Genomic DNA, 27022 nt, shown 5'->3' with positions numbered 1-27022 from the left:
CACAAGCTTGCATCTAAATATATTAAAACATTGGGCAGTATCCATTGAACCGTTTTCACCATCACAAAGAGATTTAGCTGGTCAATGGAACTTTTCTGTCCTCTCTCTGTATGTCTCCTGTGTGCCCCATACATTTGATCTGGAAGGTTATGGGAGACCCAGAACAGATTTATGGGGTATGCTTGGAGAGGAGAGGTCAGGAAATCATAGAATTGTAAAGTTGTAGGGAACCCAAGAGTCATCTAGTCCAATCCCCTGCAATGAAGGCATCTCAGCTAAAGCATCCATAACAAGATCTCCCAACACTCTAGAGTACTGTCCGAGGTGGTACTGGCAACTGCAGTGGGAAGGAGGAATTGGCAGACGTTGCCTCTCATAGGTAAGGAGCAAAGTCTGGGTCTGACCCAAGATGAGGATGCCAAGATGTATTATGACAGGTTCTTTGTGAAATTTATTTGGGTTAACGTCTCTTCTGCTGACTGCTGCTTTTTCCCAAACAGCCCAATCATCACAAGCTCTCAGATCAACGACAGGCTGTGAATCTGGGTCAGAACCCACTTCCCATCTACCTTGCTCTCAATGTCAAAGAAAGATACAGCACTCTAGATTTTAAAGGTAGGGACAAAATTATTTGAGCTTGCTTCAAAGGCGGGGGTCCAGGCGAAGACTATTGGTTGACATTTCCCCACTAATAGATACTAAATCTCCTGGCGATGGTGCAGCACAGATTGTGTGTTGTGTACATTTTTATACAGAATTATACCTTTGTTTCAAAATCCTAAGAGAATCCTTGGATCTTGAGCAATTAATAAGTCCTGTTAGTCTTTGATACCACATTGAATGCTCTTGAGTACTCATTCTCCCTCATTTTAGGCCTGCTCTATACTTGAAACAATGGGACATGGGTGGCGCTGTGGGTTAAACCACAGAGCCTAGGACCTGCTGATCAGAAGGTCGGCGGTTCGAATCCCCACGACGGGGTGAGCTCCCGTTGCTCGGTCCCTGCTCCTGCCAACTTAGCAGTTCGAAAGCATGTCAAAGAGCAAGTAGATAAATAGGTACTGCTCTGGCGGGAAGATAAACAGCGTTTCCGTGCACTGCTCTGGTTCGGCAGAAGCGGCTTAGTCATGCTGGCCACATGACCTGGAAGCTGTACGCCGGCTCCCTCGGCCAATAAAGCGAGATGAGCGCCGCAACCCCAGAGTCGGCCACGACTGGACCTAATGGTCAGGGGTCCCTTTACCTTTATACTTGAAACAATAATCACATGGAAAGTGCTCCCATACAGTGATAGCCCTGTGTACTGGCTTACTTTCTAAATTACTCTTGTTGCACACAGTGGCGTAGCGTGGGGGGTGCCAGGGGTGCCGGCCGCACCGGGCGCAACATTTGGGGGGGCGCGTTTGGCCGGCCCTCCTCGAGGAAGCAGGAACCCCACTGTCCTCGGACCTCCTCCGAAGGCTGGCGGTGGGGCGGAGAGACCTTCTCCCCGCGCCAGCCTTTGGATGGCTGTCCTGAAGACTTGTGGTGGGAGCAGTGGCGTAGCGTGGGGGGGTGCAGGGGGGCCTGCTGCACCTGGCGCAGCATCTGGGGGGCGCAGAAGAGACTCGAGTGCTAAAATCCACGGGTTAGGGGGCGCAAATTACTTGCCTTGCCCTGGGTTAGGGGGCGCAAATTACTTGCCTTGCCCCGGGTGCTGAGAACCCATGCTACGCCACTGGTTGCACAGAGAGTTTCCACTTCACTGTCAGCTATAGATGAAGGTGACCCATTTAGGAAGGTGTAGTAACACATTATGGCTGCCATGTGGAGCAGCTGCTGCATGAATGCTGTTAGAGAGATATTAAAAAATATATTTAAAAAATTGTCCAGTAGCACCTTAGAGACCAACTAAGTTTGTTTTGGGTATGAGCTTTCGTGTGCATGCACACTTCTTCAGATACACTGAAACAGAAGTCACCAGACCCTTATATATAGTGAGAGGGTGGGGAGGGGTATTACTCAGAAGGGCCGTGGGAATGGGTGATTGGCTGATAGGTGTAGAGTTTCTGTAAGAGGGACGGGGAGTTGTGATTTCCAAATCCATTGAAACGGTTAATTATGATTATCATACAGAAGTAGAATGCAGATTTTATTGCAATATTCCCTACAGTGTAATTATTACATCATTCATTTATTAGATTTCTTACCTGTCTTTCACAATAATTATAATGTACTTAACAAATATTTTTATATGGTTGTTTGCAGAGTGGGTGGAATTTACTCCCTATGAAGCAGGCTTCTTGAAATATGGAGCTTTCATTAATGTGGAACATTTTGGAAGTCAGTTCTACATGGGCCACTTGACAAAGAAGCTGCCGGAATCTGAGCTCTGTTACATGCAAGGTGACTTATTATTATTTATGAAATTTGAATACCGCCCTTCATCCACAGATCTCAGGGTGGTTCACAACATAAAAATACAATATAAAAGCACAAAATACAATATGCAGTATAAAAGTGCAAGATAAAAACAAGAACAAAAAAAAAAACCCACAAAGAAATAACCCCTCTCCCACAAATACATTTAATAGAGATATAAAATGTTAATCAGCCAAAGGCCTGGTTAAAGAGGAACATTTTCGCCTGGCACCTAAAGGTGTATAATGAAGGTGCCAGCTGAACCTCCCTGGGGAGAGCATTCCACAGATGGGGAGCCACTGCAGAGAAGGCCCTTTCTTGTGTTGCCACCTCCTGGACCTTTTGTGGAGGAGACACACGAAGAAGGGCCTCAGATGCTGAACACAGAGTCATATGGAGAGAGGTGGTCTTTGAAGACCTGAACAGAGAAACCAACAAAATCTATATTGTTTTAGTTGCCTGTATTTTGTTTTTTTTTTTTAAAATTAAATTTTTAATGAAGTTTTAACAAGTCACCACAATACAATAACAACAACAGTAACAATACCATAACAATAACATACTAACAAATACACACATATATAAACAAAAAGAAAAACAAACATGTATAACTCCAGAGTTTACTTTCTTTTAACTTACTTTCACGACTTCCTCGTACCTTCCCTTTCTGTATTCCAATTTCAAATTCAATTGTCAGCAAATCCTTGCCCTAGTTTTAACTTAATTTTTTTTCTTTTTTAAAAAAAAGAAAATTGTTTTCTTCTAATTATCCCTTGCCGCTTTTAACCCCTTAATAACCAATCCAGCATTTTCCTAACCTTCATTAATTTTACAATATTTCTTTAAATACTCTTTAAATTTCTTCCAGTCTTCCTGTGCTGTATCTCTTCCCTGGTCACGGATTCTGCTCGTCATTTCCGCCAGTCCCATATAGTCTATCACCTTCAGTTGCCATTCTTCCACGGTGGGTAATTCTTGCGTCTTCCAGTACTTTGCGATGAGTATTCTTGCTGCTGTTGTAGCATACATGAAAAAAGTTCTGTCCTTCTTTAACACCAATTGGCCGACAATGCCCAGGAGGAAGGCCTCTGGCTTTTTAAGAAAAGTGTACCTAAGTACCTTTTTCAATTCATTATAGATCATTTCCCAGAAAGCCTTAATCTTTGGGCACGTCCACCAAAGGTGAAAGAATGTTCCTTCAATTTCCTTACATTTCCAACATTTATTGTCAGGCAAGTGATAAATTTTTGCAAGCTTGACTGGGGTCATGTACCACCTGTATATCATTTTCATAATGTTCTCTCTTAAGGCATTACACGCCGTGAATTTCATACCTGTGGTCCACAACCTTTCCCAGTCAGCAAACAAAATATTGTGACCAATATCCTGTGCCCATTTAATCATTGCAGACTTAACCACTTCATCTTGTGTATTCCATTCCAACAGCAAGCTATACATTCTTGACAAATTCTTAGTGCTGGGTTCTAACAACTCTGTCTCTAATTTTGATTTTTCCACCTGGAAGCCAATTTTTCTATCTGTTTTAAACACTTCCATTATTTGACAATACTGAAACCAATCTCTCACTTTCTCTTTTAGTTTTTCAAAACTTTGCAATTTCCATCTATCTCCTTCTTGTTCCAAAATTTCTCCATATCTTGGCCATTTGGCCTCCATATTAACTTTTTTAAAAGCCTTTGCCTCCACCGGTGACAGCCACCTTGGAGTTTTACTTTCCAATAAATCTTTATATCTAGTCCAAACATTGTATAGTGCTTTCCTGACAATGTGGTTTTTAAACCCTTTATGCGCTTTAACCTTGTCGTACCAAAGATATGCATGCCACCCATACCTATTGTTGTACCCTTCCAAATCCAGAATGTCCGTATTCTCAAGAAGGAGCCATTCTTTCAACCAGCAAAGAGCTGCTGATTCATAGTAAAGTTTTAAGTCTGGCAGGGCAAATCCGCCCCTTTCTTTTATATCAGTTAGTATCTTAAATTTTATTCTTGGCTTTTTGCCCTGCCAGACAAATTTAGCAATATCTTTCTGCCACTTCTTGAAACAATCCATCTTGTCCAATATTTGCAAAGTTTGAAACAAAAACAACATTCTAGGTAACACATTCATCTTTATAACTGCTATTCGACCCAACAAGGAAAGCTTCATATTTGACCAAATTTCTAAATCTTTCTTGATTTCATTCCAACATTTATCATAATTATCTTTAAACAAATTCAAATTTCTTGAAGTCATGTTAACACCCAAATATTTCACTTTCTTAACCACAGTTAACCCTGTCTCATTCTGGAACCTTTCTTTTTCCAATGATGTTAGATTTTTTCCCAATACTTTCGTTTTTGATTTATTCAGCTTAAATCCTGCAACCTGACCAAAGTCTTGAATTAGCTCTAAAACTCTTTTTGTACTAGATTCAGGCTCTTGTAAAGTAAGTACTAGATCATCTGCAAATGCTTTCAGTTTATAATGTTTCGCTCCGACCTGTACACCTTTGACCAATTGGTCCTTCCTAATCATGTTCAACAGCACCTCCAGGACCGATATAAAAAGCAATGGAGAGATTGGGCACCCCTGACGTGTCCCTTTTTCTATCTTTAGTTCATCTGTAACCACGTTATTTACAATAAGTTTTGCTTTTTGTTCAGAATATATCGCACCTATACCGTTTTGAAACCCTTGACCTACCCCCATCCCCCGGAGATTCTTCATCATGAAATCCCAAGATATATTATCAAAGGCTTTCTCAGCATCCACAAATATCAGGACTGCTTTAGTATTAATGTTCAGTTCTAGCATTTCCAAGATATCTACTATGTTCCTTACATTGTCTGATAAGTGTCTTCTCGGTAGAAAGCCTGCCTGATCTCTATGAATCTCCTCCATCAAAACTATTTTCAACCTTTTTGCTAAAATGTCTGCAAAAATTTTGTAATCCACATTTAGTAGGGAAATAGGGCGGTAGTTTTTAAGTTGAGTCTTTTCCGTCTCTGTCTTTGGTATAAGTGTGATGAATGCCTCTTTCCACGTGTCAGGTGCCTTTTTTCCCTCCAAAATCTCATTACAAACTTCCATCAAAGGCTGTATTAATCCCTCCTTCAGAGTCTTATAATATCTGGAAGTAAGCCCGTCCGGTCCTGGAGATTTACCCAATGTCATCTTTTGAATGGCACCTTCTATTTCTTGTTCTGTTATTCTGTGATTCAGGATTTCTTTGTTTTCCTTTGAAATCTTTCTCAGTCCGTTTTTTTCCAAAAACAGTTCTATTTCTGCATCACTCTGAGGACCTTGTTTATACAGTTGACTAAAATATCTCTGGAAGCAATCTCTAATTTCTGTTGGTTTATAGATGATCCTTCCTTCCACTTCTAGATGTGTAACTGTATTTAGTTTTTGTCTCTTCTTTATTTGCCAAGCCAGCAGTTTCCCACATTTATCCGCTGATTCAAAAGTCTTTTGTCTCATTTGCTTAATTTTCCATTCTATTTCTTGATTTGTCATCTCCATATATTGTGTCTGATATAATTTAATTTCTTTCAAAATATCCTGTGATTTTGGTTTTGATCTTAATTTCTTTTCTCCATCTCTTATTTTTTCCAGGATTCTTTCTTTCCTCTCATTCTGGCTTTTCTTTTTAATTACATTCTGTTGTATCAAAAATCCTCTCATGACTGCTTTACTTGCGTCCCAGATTATTCTTTTTTCTACATTGGTCCTCATGTTAATTTCAAAATAGTCCTTCAAAGTTTTCATAGCCTTCTTACAAAATTCCTCATCCCTAAACAAAGTGTCATTCATCCTCCATCTGAAGGTACCAGTTGTTGTTAAGTTCATTACCATCTTTACCGCGTTATGGTCGGAACAAGTTTTTGGGCAGATTTCCACTTTTTTTATCCTTGGCGCCGTTCCTCTAGTTATCCAAATTTGGTCAATTCGTGTCCAAGTCATTTTAGCTTCCGAAAAGAAGGTTCCCTCTCTTTCAAGTGGGTGTTTTATCCTCCAAATGTCCACTAAATCCATATTGTCAGTCATTTCAAAAAAGATTTTTGGTAGTCTTCCCTCTTTAGTAACTATCTGTCTTTGGGATTTGTCCATATTGGTTGAAACAACTCCATTCATGTCTCCCATCAAAATTAAATTTAAGTCCATAAAGTCCATCAAAGCCTCATGAAGTGTCTTAAAGAATTCCACTTTCCCCTCATTTGGTGCATAGATTCCCACAATCAAAAATTTTTCTCCTTGAACTTGAATTTCAACAGCTATATATCTTCCGTGGTCATCTTTAAAAATCAATTTCGGTTGCCATTTTTCCTTTACATAAATCACCACTCCTCTCTTCTTTACCTTATCTGAGGAGATAAATTCTTGACCCAGTCTTTTATTTATAAGTAATTTCCTGTGTGACCTCGTCACATGTGTCTCCTGTAAACATATCAAGTCCAATTGTTCTTTTTTCAAAATGTGGAAGACACTTTTTCTTTTCCGGGGGATGTTCAAACCGTTACAATTCCAGCTTAACAGTCGCAATGCCATGATGGGATTATTTATCTTCTCCTCCTACTGCCCCAAGTCGCTCTTCTTCCTCTGTTGGTGGTGTCCCTCTCAACCGTGGCTTGCCTTTGTCCAAAATTCCTCCTCCTGGGTAGTCTTGTCCTGATTCCGCCCCTTTATAGAGATCCTCTTCGTGTTGCTCTAGAAATTTATCTTTCTCCTCTACAGTCTTTATTTTCCTTTTTTTCCCTTTGTACTTAAAGGAAAGGCCTTGAGGGTATTCCCACCTGAAGGGCACGCTGTTCTTTTTCAGTAGTATCACTAAATCTTTGTATTGACTTCTTGCATCCAGAATATGTTTAGGGATATCTTTAAAAATTTCCACAAAGGAATCTTCAATTCGCAAGGTTCTTTGGTAGTGCAAATTCAAAATTTTATCTCTCTCTTCTCTAGATCTTAGCGTTACCAGACAGTCTCTTACTTTGTTCTTTCTTTGTCTTGCACCCAATCTGAATGCACTCTCTATCTTAAATTCTTCTTGTTCCAGTTCCTGTTTCCAGAAATCGGAGAACTCTTTTGTTAGAAATTCCACTAAGTTATCTCCTTCACTCTCAGGTATTGCCCGGATCCTAAGATTCCTCTCCTTCCTCTGCATTTCAATCATGGACAATGCCAAATCATGTTCTCCCAATTTCCTAAACACCGGGGAAAATTTTTCGTCAGTAGCCGTTGCAATTTCTTTGGCCTCTTCAGCAATCTTTCGAGTAGTTGATGCTTCCTCAAGTAATTTCCCGATTGATTCTGTGTTGGTGTTAACTTTATTTCCCAAATCAATTATACTTTTAGTATTTAAGTCTATTTTCCCTGATATCTCAGCAACAGTCTTATTTGTTTCAGCAACTTGTTTACTTGTTTCCGCTCCTTGCTTTTTTAACTGGTCCAAAGATTCATTGATTTTACTCAGTGCTTTCGAAAGTGCTTCTTCAGACATGACTTTTGTCTTTTCCTGTGGGTTAGCACTTGCTCCAGATGGCCCAGATGCAGAAGCCCTTCTTTTCATAAATGTGTCTATTTTGTATTGTCTGCCAGATCTCAGAGTTTTCTCCTGTGGCTCTCCTTTGTCTTGCTCATTTGCCATACCACTATCTTAGAGCCAAGGTCATTCCCACAGTCCGAATTCTCTTTCCCAGTAATTCAGCAGACTAAACTTCACTTGTTGCTGAAACCAACCAAATCTCCTCCAGGGGGCGAAAATATCTATTACTGTCCGTGCAGTTCTAATATGGAGGCTTTTCTTTTAAAAAGAAAAGTCCCACAAGTTTCCAAGTCTTTGCAAAGGACCACAATGTTAGTTTCACCGGATTGAAACAAAGTCCACTTAATCCTCACAATTCCAGAGAAAGTGTATCTTCGTACTTAAAGAATGTCTCTCAATTTGAAACACCTCATTACTTTGTTGCCACAGTTCACAGCCGGCTTTCTTTCTCCGGCAGTCCGTTCCGGAGTCAAGATACTGCAATATGTTGTCAATAGTTTTAACAAACAGGCAGGATTCCAACTCAATGTCTTTCTTTCCCCCCACTCCTGCCCGTGGGGGGAAGGTCTCAGTCTCTAACACGATGGATCTCTTATTCCAAAAAGAAAACAACTTCAAAGTTAAAGCTTAATAGTCCTCTGCTTTGATCTTGCTGCAGAGCGGGAAGGCAGACTTCCTTTTAATCCTTTCCCGTCTCAGTGTCCGAATTCAATTATTTAGCTCCGAATTCAAATTATATTGTCCTTCTCCTACTCACGGATAGTAGTCTCTTTTAGATCCAAATTGAAGGAAGAAGTCAGCGCTCTCCGTCAATGGCGACGCGGCTTCACTTCGCAGGCTGGGTACAAGCGACTCTCAGCACCGCGCCACACACCCGCTGCCGCTCCGGAGCCTTTAAAAAGGCTCTTTCGCAACTTCGGGGGGGCGCAAAGGTGCCCGCCGAGTCTCCGGTTCACAGGCTTCGTGCCTGTAATTCTTAGGGGTCCCCGCTTCGCCGTAGCTGCGAGACCCGAACCCGCGAAGCAGATCTCCCTCAGGAGCACCGAGGGAAACCCGCCATTAGACGATGGCGCTAACCGGAAGTCCTCCTAGTTGTCTGTATTTTGAAATTGACTCCTTACCACTCGCACAGGTTTTTTGTTTGTATTATATACTCATCTTTCACACATTACTGATGGGAATGAGAACTGCACTACAGGCTTTTTTCAGTCCTTGCACCTCTCAGATGGGCACCATTGCCATTATAAAAGAATAAGGGAGGCATTTGTGATGAGTTCTGGCACCTTTTTCCCTAGAAAAATAGCACTGACGACAGGAAATAGTAAACACAGTCATTAGTAAAATATTAGTGAACATGATATCCATTTCAAAACAATAAATGAAAGAAACAAATGCAACACCCTCTTTACCATCACCTGGAAATTACATCAAAGCTCTGAGATCAAATGGTTTTTATTTTACTTTTGCATTTTCTATGCTTCTCAGGCATGTTGAGTAATATATATTCCCAAAGCTTGCTGGATGCATTGTACTTAGCTGACTGTTCAGAAGACTTCTGGCACAGGTGGACAAGAGACAGAGTGGTGGATATTGGTCAGTAGAACATCATTTCTTCTTTGGTTAATGTATCTTGGGCTCTGTCATGAGCCACGCAGCACTGTTGGGATCTGAAAGAGCTGAATTTGTGGGACATGGGTAGGAGGAGCGGGGGGGGGGGGAATCTCTCCAGTCACTTTGGAAGGGAGAGCAGGATGCTGGCTCCCCCTCTCTGACCTTCCTGCAGAGAGGAGAGCCTTAGTGGAGACTGGGGAAGACTTTGATCAGCTATGGCAGGAGCCTGAACAGGAGACTGCAGTCTTGTTGCCTATAACCGGGCGTCACCTTCACAGATGGGAGCAGATACAACCACCCCACAAGGCTAGAGAGTCTCAAATGACCACTCCATACCTCCTTTTAAAAGCTTGGAGGGGGTGGGAAAGTTCATTGGGACACCTGCTCCTGAACACTGGAATTGTGACTCTTGAGCACTGTGTCTACTGCTGAGCCTGTGCTTTTACCTGCTTAAATAAAGATATATTTCTTCCAAGTAAGACATTCTGGGAAGATCCACATCATACATTTAAAGTGCACGCAATGCACATTTAGAATGCACAACTTCCTCTCAAGGAATCTTGGGGACTGTGATAGCAGGCAACTCCTAGGCGCCAAGGTCCCTTCGCCCTCCCCAATAAAATATTTGAGGGGACTGAGCCCCCACAAAGTTAATGGCCATTGCCCTTCAAATGGTACAGGTGAGCTCAGTCATGTGATCGATTATGCAGGGTGGGGCTTACCCGCCCCTTGCAATATTTTATTCATGTTGGCACCCCTGGGAACAGTAGTTTGTTAAGGGTACAGGGAATGGTCGGTCTGTGAGGAGGAAACTACATTTCCCGTGGTCTTTAGCAAACAGTTGGATCTTAGATTTGTTATAATTTATAGTTAAATGCCATGATTTATAGTTAAATGCCCAAAGCTAGTAAATTATTTTGGCCTATTTTGGATCATTAAAGTAGAGGATAATTTAGGGGAGTGGGACTGTATGACATAGAGGTTGCTTAAAAATGGATTGAAGAGTAAACAGACTAAAGTATAGCCCTATCTGATTTTAAAGACACACAGCAAAAACATGCCTTTAAAACCTTAAGTATTGTTAATAGTAAAGGTAAAGAGACCCCTGACCATTAGGTCCAGTCATGACCGACTCTGGGGTTGCGGCGCTCATCTCTCTTTATTGGCCGAGAGAGCTGGCATTTGTCTGCAGGCAGCTTCTGGGTCATGTGGCCAGCATGACTAAGCCAATTCTGGCAAACCAGAGCAACGCACGGAAACACCGTTTACCTTCCTGCCGGAGCAGTACCCATTTATCTACTTGCACTTTGATGTGCTTTTGAACTGCTAGGTTGGCAGGAGCTGGGACCGAGCAACAGGAGCTCACCCCATCGCAGGGATTCAAACCAGTGACATTCTGATCAGCAAGTGCTAGGCTCTGTGGTTTAACCCTCAGCACCACCCGTGTCCCGCCGCTGTTAATAGTAGTAGCAATAAAAAGATAAAAAGGTAAAGGGCCCCTGGACAGTTAAGTCCGGTCAAAGGCGACTATGGGGTTGCAGTGCTCATCTCAATTTCAGGCTGAGGGAGCGCACAGAAATACCATTTACCTTCCTGTCGCAGAGGTACGTATTTATCTACTTGCACTGGTGTGCTTTTGAACTGCTAGGTTGGCAGAAGCTGGGACAAAGCAATGGGGATTTGAACCACCGACCTTCTGATCAGCAATCCCAAGAGGGTCAGTGGTTTAGACCACAGTGCCACCTGCTCCCTCTAGTAGCAGCAGTAGCTGTATTGGTACTATCAAGGTGCATTTTGAGTAAGGGATCTAAACAAAATTGTCATGTGTTCCACAGAAGATGATACTCTGCCCAGCATGCCTCGCAGGCCAGATGTGCAGCCAACACGCCTCTTCACCCCCAGCGGAAGCCTCACTGATGTGCTTAGAGATGTTGTAACAATGCGGCCAATTGTTGCAAAATATGGCAATTTCATGAGGGGCCTCCAAGTCAACGATAAATATTTGGAGAATGACAGGTTTTCAATGTGGAAAGGTAATTCCTTTGCACTAGATTACCCAGATCTCTTCTCTCCCCCCACTTTTCTTTTGTATTGGATATGTCTTATAATCCTGTCACATATTTCTCAGCTGAGGAGAAACAGCTAATCCTCTGCCTCCTTGGTCAACAGTTGCCAGCTCCCAAGTTAGCCTCCACTTCTTTTTCCATCCACATTTCAGTTAATCAGCCTCTTTGCCCAGTAGTGGTGGCAGGGCAGAAATAGCCTCAAGATGGTGCTGGGCATATGCTTTGGTGCACAAACGTTCCCTGATCAAAGGCCACATCCTCTTCACAGAATCATAGAATTGTAGAGTTGGAAGGGATCCTGAGGGCATCCAACTCCCTCAATGCAGGAATCTCAACTAAAGCACTCATGACAGATGGCCACAGAAGCTCTGCTTAAAAATGGAGACTCTACAACTTCCCAAGGGAGTCCATTCCCTTGTTAAACAGCTCTTACTCTCAGAAAGTTCTTTCTGATGTTCATTTGGAATCTCCTTTCTTGTAACTTGAAGGTATTGGTTTGGGTCCTAGCCTATGGTTACCAGATTTTTTTCAATGAATCCGGGGACAATTTTTTTTTTGGGGGGGAAGCAACAGAGAGTCAATAGTGAAATTGGTGAGGCAAAAGACCCTGGGTCCCAGCACACATGCATATTGTATAAAGGTGCAAAGCCCTTCTTTTGGTATATCTGCTGCCCAGTGAGCAGTTTCTCATTCTTCTACTGACTTCTATTCCTTACTTTCTTTTTATATTTATGCAGTGTTTTTTTTTTTATGCTGTAACTGGATTTTTCTCTAAAGTGAGCTAAGTTGAGCCTTGCTAGGGACCTAGCAAAGAACTGTAAAATTTATGCCTTAGTAAACCTCTACTAAAGATTTATCTGCATTCTGTGTCTTTTTGGAACTCACACATCTGCCAAAGATCTGCTACGCTGCTAATCAAGCAATGGTTAGGGGTGTCCCAGGGATTGGGGCACTGGTTCCTGACAGCTTGTTCTACCTCTTGCTTTAAACATAGCCAAAGAAAGCCTTTTTTTATTATTTTTAACCTCTCTTGCAAACCTGAGCTCATTCTGAGCTTTGGCTTGCCTGACCTTCTCCCTGCAGCTGTTGGCTACTCTTGTACTGTAAATGCCCTTCTTAAATCTCAGTTCTCCTTATGCAGCCCACTGATTTTTTTAGATGCCTCCCAATTTTCTTTCTTATTGGAATTGACTGCATTTGTGCCTTCAGTGGTTCACCTTTAGGAAACTCCCATCCATCTTGGACTCCCTTCTGTTTGAGTATTTCTAATCATGGGATCTCACCCAGTAGTTCCTTAACCTTTTTGAAATCAGCCTTCTTAAAGTGCACATCCAACTACACTCAGCTTTCCATTGCCTCTTAAAATGAAGCTCAATAGGACATGATCCCTTCCTCACAGATTTCCCAGTACTTCCACTTCGTTGATTGGTTCCTTCCTGTTGGTGAGAACCAGGTAAAAGATAGATGATTCCTTTGTTGCTTCTTCCACTTTCTGGGAAATGAAATTCTCATAATTACAGGGAGAGTATTTGTTGAAAACAGATACAACAGAAGTGAGATTAGACTGGGAATGCTAAAACAGAGCATGTTTGGAACCTGTGCAGCCAGTCATTCTTCATTTCTTCCTTGACTGGTCTCCCTTCTTGTTCCTTGTACACCCAGAATACATTATGCAGATACATTACATTACATTAACAATTATTCTGAGGTTCAGGCTTTCCAGAAACACTTCATGCTTGTCTGTTTCCAAGAACTGGAGTAGCAAAAGAAGAAACATAAGGGAGGCTTGTAGGAATGGCATCACAACTACGTTGTTTTAGTCATAGTGACCTGGGGTCCTTTTTGGTTATTTAAAAGATGAACCTAGGGAGTGGTGTAGTGGTTAGAATGTTAGACTAGGACCTGGGAGACCAGGGTTCAAATCCCCATTCATACATGAAGGGTGGCCTTGGGCCGGACACTCACTCTCAGCCTAACCTCTTGTGGTGGGAATTAACTGGGGAGGCAGTGAACTATGTACCCGACCTTGACTTCCTTGGAGGAAAGGTGGGATATAAATGCAATGATTCTTTAAAAAGAAATTATTAAGCATTTCAAAACAAATATTTTGTAAATGTATTAACAGAAAAACAGTCATAAGGCATGGGGGAAAGAATTGCTGTTGATAACATTGCTATACTAATAAGCACAACTTAAAATGTTTATCTCTCCCTCTCCACTAACCCTACAGCAGGATGCATTCTGGTTTCTCTGAATTTAATCTGCTAGGATTTAGTATCAACTATACAGTGGTACCTCGGTTACAGATGCTTCAGGTTACAGACTCCGCTAACCCAGAAATAGTACCTTGGGTTAAGAACTTTGCTTCAGGATGAGAACAGAAATTGTGCCACCGTAGCGCGGTGGCAGCGGGAGGCCCCATTAGCTAAAGTGGTACCTCCGGTTAAGATCAGTTTCAGGTTAAGAATGGACCTCCAGAACGAATTAAGTTTTAAACCGAGGTACCACTGTAAAGGCAAACTAAGTTAAGTAATTTGGGGTCTCAGGCACATAGCTTCTTTCTTGATAGGTCTATCATTGCTTTGTTGGATCAACTGAAATTTCAAAAGTTGAAGGAAAAAATGAAAGTATAAAAGGTACCTGTTATCAAAAGAGGCATCTATGTAGAGAATATAAAATATGAATAAGTAAATTAAGGTTGCACTGTAGTATCATTAACCTGTTAATGATACATAATTAATTGAGTCCTCCTGGTCTTTAATAACATATACGAATTTTCTTTGTAACATTGCATATAAAGCTAAAGAATTTGCCTTTCAGATACTGTACTAGATAATTTCCCCAACAAATTGAATGAAACACCAGAATATTTGGAACTGACAGACACAGCTTTTTTCATCAATACCAGCTGTCCACCGCTTCTGAGGCCAGAGAGGAAAGTGGACCTTATCTTGCATTTAAATTATAGTGGAGGATCACAGACATTGGTGAGAAGAGTCTTTTTATTATCTTTAGCAACTTGACCATAACCATTCGTCTTTTCATTAATTTTTTACTTCAAATATTAACAGAAGACTGGAAGATCTTGAAAAAGAACTTGTGCTATGCCATATAGTTATTTGGTATAATTTCACATTTGATACCAAAATGGATTCTTTTTTTCTTCTTCCAAGTACGACTGAGTCATATGGAGTAATGCTGGGGGGCAGGCAGGTGGTCCCCATTTCTCCCTACCACCAAAGATCTAGCTTCAGCTTTTTACACAGTCTTCTTACATGGGAAGTAATGTGGAGAAAGATGGCTTTGCTTTCTAATCCTCAGTATTTTCATGGAAAGAGAGTGAGAACAAGCAAAAGAGAAACAGCCCCTGGGAGAGGACAGTGGACGTCCTAGACAGACCGGACCTTGGACAATTATTATTGTGTCCTCCTCCTTCATCACCATTTTATAGACTCATAGTGCTAGAAAATCTGATCCACCTACCTATGCCAAGACAAGAGTACCCAGACCCCAAATATCCCTGATAAGTGCCATATCATCCTTCTAGTGCAACTACTAGCTTTTGAGAAAGGAAAGCTGTAACCATATCTCTTTGGGTTCTGATGTTGTTCATGTTTAATGCTCTAGCCATTGGATCTAGCTACAAAATACTATGCGGAGCAGGGCATTCCATTTCCTAAGGTTGTGCTGACAGATGAAGACAGGAAGCATCTCAAGGAATGCTACCTCTTCGACAAAGCAGAGAGTCCAAAGGCTCCCATATTGCTGTATTTTCCCCTGGTTTGCGATACCTTCCAAAAATACAAAGCTCCTGGTGAGTAAAGAAGAGCAATAGTCTTCCTGAAGACAACATGACTTTCTTATCTGCTTATTTTCATGACTGACACCTACACACACACACACACACATATACACACATGCACACACACACACACACACACACATACATATATATATGGACGCGGGTGGCGCTCTGGGTTAAACCACAGAGCCTAGGGCTTGCTGATCAGAAGGTCGGCGGTTTGAATCTCCGCGACGGGGTGACCTCCCGTTGCTCGGTCCCTGCTCCTGCCAGCCTAGCAGTTCGAAAGCACATCAAAGTGCAAGTAGATAAATAGGTACCACTCTGGCGGGAAGATAAACAGTGTTTCCATGCGCTGCTCAGGTTCGCCATGCTGGCCACATGACCTGGAAGCTGTACACTGGCTTCCTTGACCAATAAAGCGAGATGAGCACCGCAACCCCAGAGTCAGTCACGACTGGACCTAATGGTCAGGGGTCCCTTTACCTTACCATACACACACACACACACACACACACACACACACACACACACACAGTGGTACCTTGGGTTAAGTACAATGGCACTCTATGCTGCCCAAGTGAAAAGCCACTGCTCAATTTGAAAAGTGTGTTGTCACTTTGGCAGTAGCAAGTGCTGCAGTGGAAACAAAAGAGCAGCTCTGGGTGTGTGAGGTGCTGTCCTCCATCTGCATGGTGGCTGTTTGGGTCATGGACCCTGGGTTCTATGTAGCATCCTCACTTCAGTCTGTCTTCTTTTGTTCCACTGGCTCATCATCTTTTATCCCCAACCCAGTCTACTTTATCAAATCTTCCTTCTAGCTTCTAGCCTTCAACTTCTAGTCTTCAACCCATTCACTCAGCACTTGTTGCACTGCTGCATTAAAAACCGAGATGAATGTGGCAGATGGAGATCTTCTCCCCTTCATTATAAATACATACAAATATAGACCATAAACACAATCGCCCAACCATCACAACCTCAAATTGGTTTCAGTTACCTTCAAGATTTTCCTCATCTCATCCATTCTGACAGCGTGTTTTACCAAGACGAGGTTGTGTCAAATAGCCTAGTAATGGGCAGAGATTTCTTGCCAGTTTCTCACCGGAAACTGAAGTGGCTGAGCAATTAACAGGCAGGGATGAATATGCTCATACTCTCCTCTCTGACTCCTTGAAAAGAATGTGAATCTTGGCTGCTCTTGCGAGGCATTACACACCCACACACCCACCTCTCAACTTAGTTCAATGTTCTAATGAAATTAGAAGTTATTGACCAGGGAATGGGGGGGGGGGGGGCTTGTGGCTCTCCATATATTGTTGGACTCACCAGCCCCAGCCAACATGGTCAGTGGTCAGAATAGTGAGAGTTATAGCTCAACTGTGATGGCCTGGGAATCTGATTCAGAGGGTGAACCGGAGGAATCCCAGCCTGCACAGGAGTCCCCACCTCCAGGGCCGGCTGAACTGGGGCAGGGCCTTGATTCTGAAGCGCCTGCACCTGTGCCGGATCCTCAGGAGCAGACACCAGGTGAATCCACTCTGGCTCCGGAGGTGGTTGAGGACTCAGTGCCTACAGGTCTCCCCCTGGGTCCAGTAACCCTTCAGCCTCTCCTGAACTGCAGAGGCTCAGGGCAGAGAGGCGAAGGGAACTGGTTTTCCCCAGGAGGAGTGCTCGCCTTAAGGCCAGGAGAGGCGGGTCTCCTGGGGGCCGGGACCGCCCCTGGCCTCAGAGAAGATAAAGGCCAGTCAGCCCGGTCCCAGGTTGCGGGAGCAATGTCGTTGATGAGCTGTTTCGGCCAGCATCCAGTCCTGTTCCCCCAGAGTTCCTGTCCTTGCCCGGCTTCTCGCTGTGGACCCTGCTTTGCCCAAGGAGGACTGTCCGGCGACCCTCAACTCAGGTCCTGGACCTCGCCCCACGGTAACCTCCCCCCTGGACCAGCACACCAACAGCATCTAGGGTGCCAGAGGTTCCTCAGCTCTGATTTATTTAGGGGTGCCATTTTCTGAAAATCCTGATGTTGAGCTTATCCACACACATCCCACCCCCAGTTCCTGTCTTTCTCCTTGATCTCAATGCGAAGTAAATTACTTATTTTACTGATTCTACTAAAATGGCAAAAAAGATAACTGCATATCATATGGATTATAGCACACATTATTTCCTTCCATCTTGTTTCCATAGGTGTAGAACGCAGTCCTAGTGAGATGGAGGAAGGCCAAGTTGATGTCAGCAGCACCGTATTTACCCCATTTGCTACTGGTGCGCTGCAGTATTCAGAGGCTAATTTCAACAAGCTGTTAAATTTGACCGACTACAATATCCTCAATAATCAACATATGATTCTTCAGGCTCTGCGTACAGCAGTACAACGAAAGAAGCAGCAAAAGCAACAGTCTCTGTGACTCTCTTCTTAATGCTCTCCAAATGTATTTTCTGCATTTTCTGCCACTTGCCAGTATTACAGAAATGGGAACTTGCTAATTATTATTTGTGATTTATGTGCCCCAAGTGTACCAAGGTGCTCTGTTATTTTGTTTGCATACAAATATGGTAGGAAACAAATTGGGAGATAGTGACTGAGAGACATCTACTCGCAATTGGTCACCAATGAGGGGCTGGAACATGGTCGGCTTAGGCTCAGGTCCAGCACTACAGAGGCTTTGCTAAAATATAGACCTGAGTTATATTGCCTCAGCAACCGAAGCTTAGTGACAAAAGCCATTGACAAAATACGAATATCTATAATAGGCCTCTAAGTTTCAGGTCTTAGGTTTTGTTCATAAATGCATGATTGTCACTTGATGATGGCAATATGAAGCAGCCATTACCGATCAAACAAACCAGAAGAGAACTCCCCTCTCACTTCATATCAACCCAGATACAATACCTTGAAATGGAGAAAGTTTACATGTTCAGCGCGAGCTCATTGACTGAGACCAATATGTTATCAAGTGATGTACATACAGTGTGAATTTGTTCTCAGTATCTTCTATGGATATGATATTGGTTTTCAATACTTTAAACTATCATGAAGCAATGGAGTGTTCATATGTGAATCAGCCTTCCCTATGTGAAAATTCAGATCGAGAAATACTGTTATGAGTTTGGGGGGTGCCAGACCTCTAAATTTCTGGATCCAGTTAAGTGCTAAAAGCTAATCAGGCCAGGCTAGCTTCCTGTGTTCAGGTAATTGCCTGGGCGAAGGGCCATTAAATGAGAACAAAGGAAAAGGTGACAGGCCATTAAGAAAGAAAAAGAGAGGGGGCTCTGGGCCAGATGGCGAATAGAAAATTAAAAAGACAAAAGTCAGAGTTTAAAGTGAAGTGTGTGTAATGTCGCCTAGAGGTAAAGTTGCAGGCTAGAAAGGAAAAAAGGGCAAAGCACAGTATTTGAATCCAAGACTGTAGCTACGGGAGAAGCAAGAGCCTTTTTGGGGTGTTAATTCTGTGAATGCCTCCATTGCAGGCTCAGGTTTTATATGTGTGTAAATAAACCATATATCTTAAAGATACCACTGTCTCTGCTGTGCCTCATTCCCAAAAGGAAACACGAACTCTGGGTAAGTGCTTGGAACCCCTGAAATCTTGCACAGCTTAGAGATTGGGGTGGCATGCAACCATATATATTTTTTAAAGTATTACGTTTACAAAGTTGTGATTCAAATAAGTCATATAAACTTGTAACAAAGAAAAGAAATACAAGAATGGGAAATCCCACCCCCAACCATAATTTCCTCATATATTATCATGATCACCAAAAAGATTACAACAAGTAAATAAGGATCATCAGCACAATCTTAGCTTCAATATGCACAGCTACCTGGAGACCTGCGTTAATTCTCTTTCCACAGAATAAGATAAGATGAGCTTTAAGGCTGACCTTGGGCCTCACTGTCTGTGTCATGCCTAAGACCACTAGACATATAACCCCCAAAGGATCATGCATCTTGAACAGCTATATGACTGGGAGAAAGATGGGGGAGAAGCCACCAAGTTTATACTACAAAGCCAGGATTCATTCCCACCAAAAAATACACATTTTCTTTTGTTGGTTGACCTCAGCAGTGGATGGGGTGGTGGTGACATGGCATCCAGCTAACCCCTGGTTGGTTGTGTCACTGCTGCTTACCGAGGATGGCATGGTGCAAACACATCAGTGGAGCCAATTTGGTGCTCCCATTGGTGCATTGGCTGCCTTGCCACCCCTTGCCCCTCTCCTCTGGCACTGTGGTTTAAACTACTGAGCCCCTTGTGCTTGTTGATCAGAAGGTCAGAGGTTTGAATCCCCACAACTGGGTGAGCTCCCGTTCCTCTGTCCCAGCTCCTCCTGCCAAGCTAGTAGTTCAAAAGCATACCAGTGCAAGTAGATAAATAGGTACAACTGCGGCGGGAAAGTAAGCAACGTTTCTGTGCACTCTGGTTTCCATCATGGTGTTCCATTGCACCAGAAGCGGTATAGTCATGCTGGCCACATGACCCAGAAAGCTGTCTGTGGACAGATGCCAGCTCCCTCAGCCTGAAAGCGAGATGAGCTCTGCGACCTCATAGTCACCTTTGACTGGACTTAACCATCCAGGTGTCCTTTACCTTTTTTTTTAACCTTACCTAGTAAGCAGAAGCAACATGCCTGGAGGTCAGGTGAGCACTGCGGCTGCCCCACCATGCCACCTGCTATTGGTCATTCCTGTATTATCATTTCACGTGAAAAACAATACGGAATATACCACATGGCAAATGGTGTAGGTGTTGGCTTGCAAATCCAGGACCAATGGCCACCAAGACATTGTTCAGCTTCCCAGTTGGGACAGGCAACACACCTTTTATTTAATGTTGCCTTGTTAATTAGACATCTGATTGCTTTTGCACTGTCCATTTGCAGTTTCTGCCACACATATTTTGGATCAGCCCCTGTCTACTGCCCGTGGTAGTAAACAATAGCTTATTTTTCAGTTAATCTCTAAAAATAATTTCAGCAGTCTCTTGGCCACCACCCCATGAGTTTTGAGGGTGGAGAAGTGCAGGCAGGGTCAGGGTCACATATAAACCCATCCAAGGGTTGTGCTTGTTCTCATGCTGATTTCTCATTCAGCTGGACTAGCAAGTTCAGCACATATAGCACAGCAACTCTTTACAGTATGAGTAACAGTGATGTACGCTGTACCTCCTACCTTCTCCACTAGATACTGCTCCTGCATTTCCCATGTGATGCTGTCGCTAACAGAGCCTCTGATAGTGTCTTGTCTAGTGATGGGGGGAATTTCAATTCAGGTCATATATAAAGGTGAATTTATCATATTCACACTTTCCAAAACAGTATGAAAACCAAAGCACAGCTATCTTTTGAATTTTGCACTTCTCTGAATTTTGGGGTGCATTTCTGCAACTAAAGAATGTTTACAAACGTGCACATATTAGGGGACATTGCTTGCAAAAATATGGTGTCAAAGCTGCATAAACGTGTTTATTAGAAGAAATTCACACTAAAACACTGAGAGATTTTCATGAAGTTTGTTTTTTTATCACAAACTGCTGCAGAAAGGTGGGGAACTGAATTTAAAATTGGATAAATGAGAAGTTGAGAGAGAGCTGAAATTGACAGAACCGCCCATCATTAGCCTTGACTGTTCCTACTGTGCTGCGGTCTAACTCTCCATCCAAAGGACATCTTTGATGTATCTGAAGTGTGCTCTCACGTGCCTTTTCAGGGCTGATTCACACTCGCATATCTCCCACTTGCTGCAGCGGAAAGACTATGTTTGATTCACCAAAGCTGTCAGCAGCCGGAGTCATGCCTAGGTCAGCAATAAAAGAAGGCACTAAATGTCATGTGAAGTTAGCTCTTTATTCAAGGCTTTCTACTCAGCATGGGCTATGACCAAGCCAAAGCTCTCATAAAACAATGTGTAGTAGACACTGAGCGCCAATTGGATCTAGCCTGGACTCCAACTTTTATTGCCAATGAATCCTCCAGGTACTCTGCCTACCCTATGGCATATCTAGCTAAGTCCCTAAGCACCAGAGTGCCTTTACCTTGGCTCTATCTCATGCCCTCCCCTGGCCTGTCCTTGAAGGCTGATACAGGAAGATTGCTTACCCGGAGAGACAATGTCCCTGTGACTCTGGTCATATGGAAACAACAGAGCATGTGCTTCTATAGTGCCTGTATTACAGAGACATTCATACTAGCTTCATCTTACCATTACTGCATAAGTACCCAGGGTTCTTGAAGCTGCAAACATGAGTTTGACCAAACTGCGGGAGGCAGTGGAAGACAGGAGTGCCTGGTGTGCTCTGGTCCATGGGGTCACGAAGAGTCGGACACGACTAAACGACTAAACAACAACAACACCCAGGGCGCACAGGACAATTCTATACCTTCTTGCGGCTTTCAGATACCAACCCTGCTACAACATACAATGTTGCCAGATTCGGCACAGCAGCGCTCAAAATTCGTCGGACGATGACCCGTGCCACAAACTAGATTAATGAGCACTCCTATCAGAGTGCTCTGTAGACTGATAGCTATAGTCTTATATATATTAACATCTTACAATCTGCCACTCCTGTCTAATGTTCCCAATGCTTCTTTTAGACTTTCCTTGCTTCCTTTAGATTCTTATAGACTTGTTATTCTTTTTAGTTTTTCAATCCGTTTTTCAGATTTTAAATGACTGTACCCCCCCTTCCTTATGCTGGTCTATGACCGTAATAAAGATTTGATTTGATTCAAGGAAACAAAACTGTTCAGTTCTTAGTGGTCACAACATCCCTTCCCTTCCCTTCCCTTCCCTTCCCTTCCCTTCCCTTCCCTTCCCTTCCCTTCCCTTCCCTTCCCAGGAGGTCTTGCCGCAATGAAGCAGTTGCGAGGACTGAAGATCCCCTCCTTCCAACTGTTATCTAAGGCTCCTCTTCCACACCCTCCCTCAGCAGCCTAAAACTTTGTTGTCTTGCCTCTCATTGCTTCACCTTCTTCATTCCTCTTTGTGTTCCAGGGGACCGGGGGGGGGGGGAGGGGAGCTGGTTGCAGAAGGAGAGGAAGGGGAAGACTGCCTGGCCTTTTCAGCAGCCTGCTTCATCTCTGTCTCCAGCCCCACGTCCTTTCCTGCTTCTGAGTCTGGATTACCCCGTGCCACAGCCTCTTCCTGCCCACTAAACCAGGGGTTGGCAAGGTTTACCTCGCCTGCGCCAGTTCACTCCAGTGGGGATCCCTCTGTGAACCAGATTGCTTGTGCTCTTGAGCATGTGTGCCTGCGATTTCCGGCGTCTGCGCAGACATGATTTCCAGCGCCGCGGAAGCAAGTCCCTGCATTGCACTGTGCTGTGCTGGCGGCTTGGTTCGGGGGCGGCTCGTGGGCCGGTTAAACGACCCCTGTGGGTCGCATGTGGCCCATGGGCCTTAGGTTGCCGACCCCTGCACTAAACCCTGCTGCTGCTTCTGACACCGCAAAGCCTGTTGCCTTTTCAGCTTCTTCCACCTCTTCCTCCCAGTCTGCTCCCTCTGACCATAGATCGTTGTCCCACCACCAAACCCCTGGCTCTGAGCTGCTTTCCCTGGAAGTACCCTTGGGGGTTCCCCAGCTTTTGCCTTCTTCCACTGCCATTCCATGGCAAAGGAACAAGCTTTCCCATTTGGCCCTCTTATAAGGAGGAGCTGCTGTTCAAGGATTTGCTATAGCTTCCTGACATTTGCGGGGTGGGTGCATGGGAACTGACCTTTGCCTTAGGCAGAAGGAATCAATATTTGGCTTTCAGTTAAAATAAAAAAAAATCCCTTCCAGTAGCACCTTAAAGACCAACTAAGTTAGTTCTTGGTATGAGCTTTCGTGTGCATGCACACTTCTTCAATACTCTTATCTCATCAAACCAACAACTGGCTTTCAGTTGTTGGTTTGATAAGATAAGAGTATTTCCCCCTTAAACTTTTTACAATTTAATTTTTTTGCCTGGCATTTTGTATCTGTGTTAAGCTTTGTGGGTCCTATGTGCCAGAAGGTGGGCATAGGAACAAACTACAGCGGTACCTTGGGTTACAGACGCTTCAGGTTACAGACTCCACTAACCCAGAAATAGTACCTTGGGTTAAGAACTTTGCTTCAGGATGAGAACAGAAATCGTGTGGTGGCAGCGCAGTGGCAGCAGGAGGCCCCATTAGCTAAAGTGGTGCTTCAGGTTAAGAACGTTTCAGGTTAAGAACAGCCCTCCGGAATGAATTAAGTTCTTAACCCGAGGTACCACTGTATAGTACACAGCCATACCATATATTTAAACCGCATGGTTTCTCCCCAAATAATCCTGGGGAACTGAGTTTGTTATGGGTGCTGGTGTACCTGTTAGGTGTACCTGTTATGTGTATCTGTTAGGGGTAAACTATTGTTCCCAGGATTCCTTGGGGGAAGCCACATGGTTTAAATATGTGTTAAATGTATGTTGCAAATGTGTCCTAATTGAGCAACTGGTTGCATTTGTGAATCAGCCATCACAACAGGTAAAACAGTCACATCACGTAACCCACAATGCTTTTCAATTAAGTCAGTACACACTTTCAGGTACAGTCATCAAGCACTGAGTAATAAAATGATGTACATGCACATGTAAGAAACTGAATGTAAAATGGTCATCCTAGTTTTGCTGTCCTATTCAAGAATGGCAAAATCCGGCGGGGGGGGGCACTTCAGATTTTTTTGAGAAGAGACAGCACATGTTTGTGTTTGTGTGTGTGTGTGTGGGGGGGGGACACACACACTTACCTTTAATATATTTTTTTTTATTAAAAAAAATATAGTCCTCCCCCCATTAAAAGTGCTTTTTCTTTTTTCTCCCTCTTATGCTAGGTGTATGTGTTGTGCTGTCGCCATTGTTTTGCCCTCAAAAGGTGATAACAGTAGCATTTTATTGAGTCCCCCACCTCAGTCTATTCCCTCCCAAACTAAACAGGTGTAAATCTTCTAGCTATGGATGGACAGAGAAAGATAATTACATCCAATTTCAATTTTGTTGATGTTCAATCATAGGTCCATCCGATCTCATTTTGTGCAGACTTTTTGTTTTTTGTTTTGGTAATGCAACCTACCTCTCTGCCCCCCCCCCCAATTTAAATTATACACATTTTATAGGAATCTACACTTTGGTCGTACCACACCCGAAGTGCAACTACTGATGCTACTAACAACAGTAATAATATTTAAGGTTTTAAAATGCATGTTTTTGCTTTGTGTCTTTAAAACCAGACAGGGCTGTATTTCAGTCTTTATACTCTTCGGTCCATTTTTTTTTTTTAAAGCAACCTGGCTTCTGACCTCTATGTTATAGAGTCCCACTCCCCTAAATTGTCCTCTGCAAGACTTCCTTTACCACTGTAGGGCCATAAAGCTGGATTGCTTTCATGCTTCAGAATATACCAGAATAACTTACTAGCTTTTGACATTTATTGTGCTAGTTTAACTATATATGATAACAAATCTAAGATCCAACTCTTTGCTAAAGACCACGGGCAATATAGTTTCCTCCTCACAGACCTACAGTTCCTACTATCATTATGGAGATACGGGTGGCGCTGTGGTCTAAACCACAGAGGCTCTTGGGCTTGCCGATCAGAAGGTCGGTGGTTCGAATTCCAGTGACGGGGTGAGCTCCCGTTGCTCTGTCCCAGCTCCTGCCAACCTAGCAGTTTGAAAGCATGCCAGTGGAAGTAGATAAATAGGTACTGCTGAGGTGCGAAGGTAGACACTGTTTCCATGCGCTCTGGTTTCTGTCACTGTGTTTCCATTGCGCCAGAAGCAGTTTAGTCATGCTGGTCACATGACCCAGAAAGCTGTCTGTGGCCAAACACTGGCTCTCTCAGCCTGAAGCAAGATGATAGTCGCCTTTGACTGGACGCAACCACCCAGGGGTCCTTTACCTTTCCCCTTACTACCACTAGAACAAACTACTGTTCCCAAAATTATTTGGGAGGAAGTTGTGTACTTTAACTGTGCACGTGGATGTCTTACTTGGGCGAAAGAGATCTTTAGTCCGGGAAGGAAAAGTACAGGCTCAGCAGCAGACACAGTGCTCAAGCATCTATGAATAAACATGTTGGACTGCAATCCATGTGAGCCAGATAGTTGATAGCTACACTAATGCACATTGTATTTTACCAGTTTAACTGTCATGGCTTCCTCCAGATAATGCTGAGAGCTGTGGCTTGGTGGTGGCGAGCTGTGAGCTGTGGCTTGGTGGTATTGAGAGTTCTCTAGCCCTAGTCATGCCTTATTCTCAGCTAGAGCATATCTTTGTTGACCGTGGAGCAGATCTGTGCTTTTAGCCCCAGCTCTGCCACCAGGTCTTCTTTCTGCAACAACTACATGCCATGTGTGATTGTCAGCAGTGGTATTTGAACTCCTGAGCACTACTCACAGGTAGGTCCTCTCCATGCCTGAGAGGTGAGGTCGCATGGGTATCCTGATAGCACGGAGCCTCTACCTGTGAGTAGGTTCCCGTGCATTTGCATTTTTCCACAGACAACTATGCACAACATAGAGCTATTTCTGAAAGAAGTCCCAATGGGGTCTTTGGGACCCACAATGCCTCACTGTAAGGAAGGGCCTCTTCCCCACAGTAAGACATGGGGCAAGGGCTCCACATGACAAAAGCAGCAGCAGCATCTGTGAAGATGTAGCCATGGCGACGTGTGGCTGATAGGGACCAACAAACTGACACCTCTCCCAATCTGCCATCTGAGCCATGAAGCTCATTGTGGCTCATAGTAAGGCCAGCCTTGCCTGTACCAACCAGGAACTGGTTCTTCCTTGTGAAGGGCAAGCTAACACTGCCTTATTATCTAATTTGATAGTTTCCTGGCTCTTACCTCTTTATCTTTGTGTACAGTGGTGCCTCGGGTTACATACGCTTCAGGTTACAGACTCCGCTAACCCAGAGATATTACCTCGGGTTAAGAACTTTGCTTCAGGATGAGAACATAAATTGTGCTCTAGCGGCGCGGCGGCGGCAGGAGGCCCCATTAGCTAAAGTGGTGCTTCAGGTTAAGAACAGTTTCAGGTTAAGAACAGACCTCTGGAACGAATTAAGTACTTAACCCAGTGGCGTAGCGTGGGGGGTGCAGGGGGGGCCGGCCGCACCGGGCGCAACATCTGGGGGTTAGGGTTAGGGGGCACAAATCCACGGGTTAGGGGGCGCAAATCCACGGGTTAGGGGGCGCAAATCCACGGGTTAGGGGGCGCAAATCACTTGCCTTGCCCCGGGTGCTGACAACCCACGCTACGCCACTGACTTAACCCGAGGTACCACTGTACTTGTAAGCTTTGTATACTTAAAAAAACCCAGTTTTACTTCTTTTTAGTATCAAAAATTTACAGGTTAATTTCATGCTCTGCCTCCCCCTCCCTACAATAGGTTTGAAACCTTCCCTTGCATATGGAAGTGTCTGGAAATGAGTGTTTTGGGGCACCCCTCTGGGGACCTCAGAATCTCAACACCCCCTCCAGTTATTTGAAGATCGGAATAAATTTCTCGTGCTTTGAGGTTGCTTGCTACTAAGAGCATGGAGAGATTCTTATTTGGTGGTTGATCTTATCTATCAAAAGAAACTAAAATGAAG

At 43.6% G+C, this 27022-nt stretch overlaps 1 protein-coding gene across 5 annotated transcripts in view; it reads left to right on the top strand.

Annotated features, from left to right (window-relative positions):
- LOC310708433 (cytosolic phospholipase A2 epsilon-like) overlaps positions 1–18938 on the top strand; it is a 48804-nt gene extending 29866 nt beyond the window's left edge. For 3 of the 5 annotated variants that reach the window (XM_083506765.1, XM_083506763.1, XM_083506766.1), the window contains 7 exons: positions 501–615; positions 2248–2385; positions 9431–9538; positions 11392–11589; positions 14443–14609; positions 15250–15436; positions 17609–18938. In XM_083506765.1, coding sequence (XP_083362891.1) covers positions 501–615; positions 2248–2385; positions 9431–9538; positions 11392–11589; positions 14443–14609; positions 15250–15436; positions 17609–17829 — 1134 coding nt within the window. In that variant the 3' untranslated portion in view covers positions 17830–18938. The remainder of the gene's footprint in view (positions 1–500; positions 616–2247; positions 2386–9430; positions 9539–11391; positions 11590–14442; positions 14610–15249; positions 15437–17608) is intronic. The other 2 variants (XM_083506764.1, XM_083506767.1) reach the window with 2 other exon arrangements.
- Positions 18939–27022: the final 8084 nt, after the last annotated feature.

This window comes from Podarcis liolepis (genome assembly GCF_965112155.1).
Source record: "Podarcis liolepis genome assembly, chromosome: 1".
NCBI lineage: Eukaryota > Metazoa > Chordata > Lepidosauria > Squamata > Lacertidae > Podarcis > Podarcis liolepis.
This window is presented reverse-complemented; position numbering and strand designations above follow the sequence as displayed.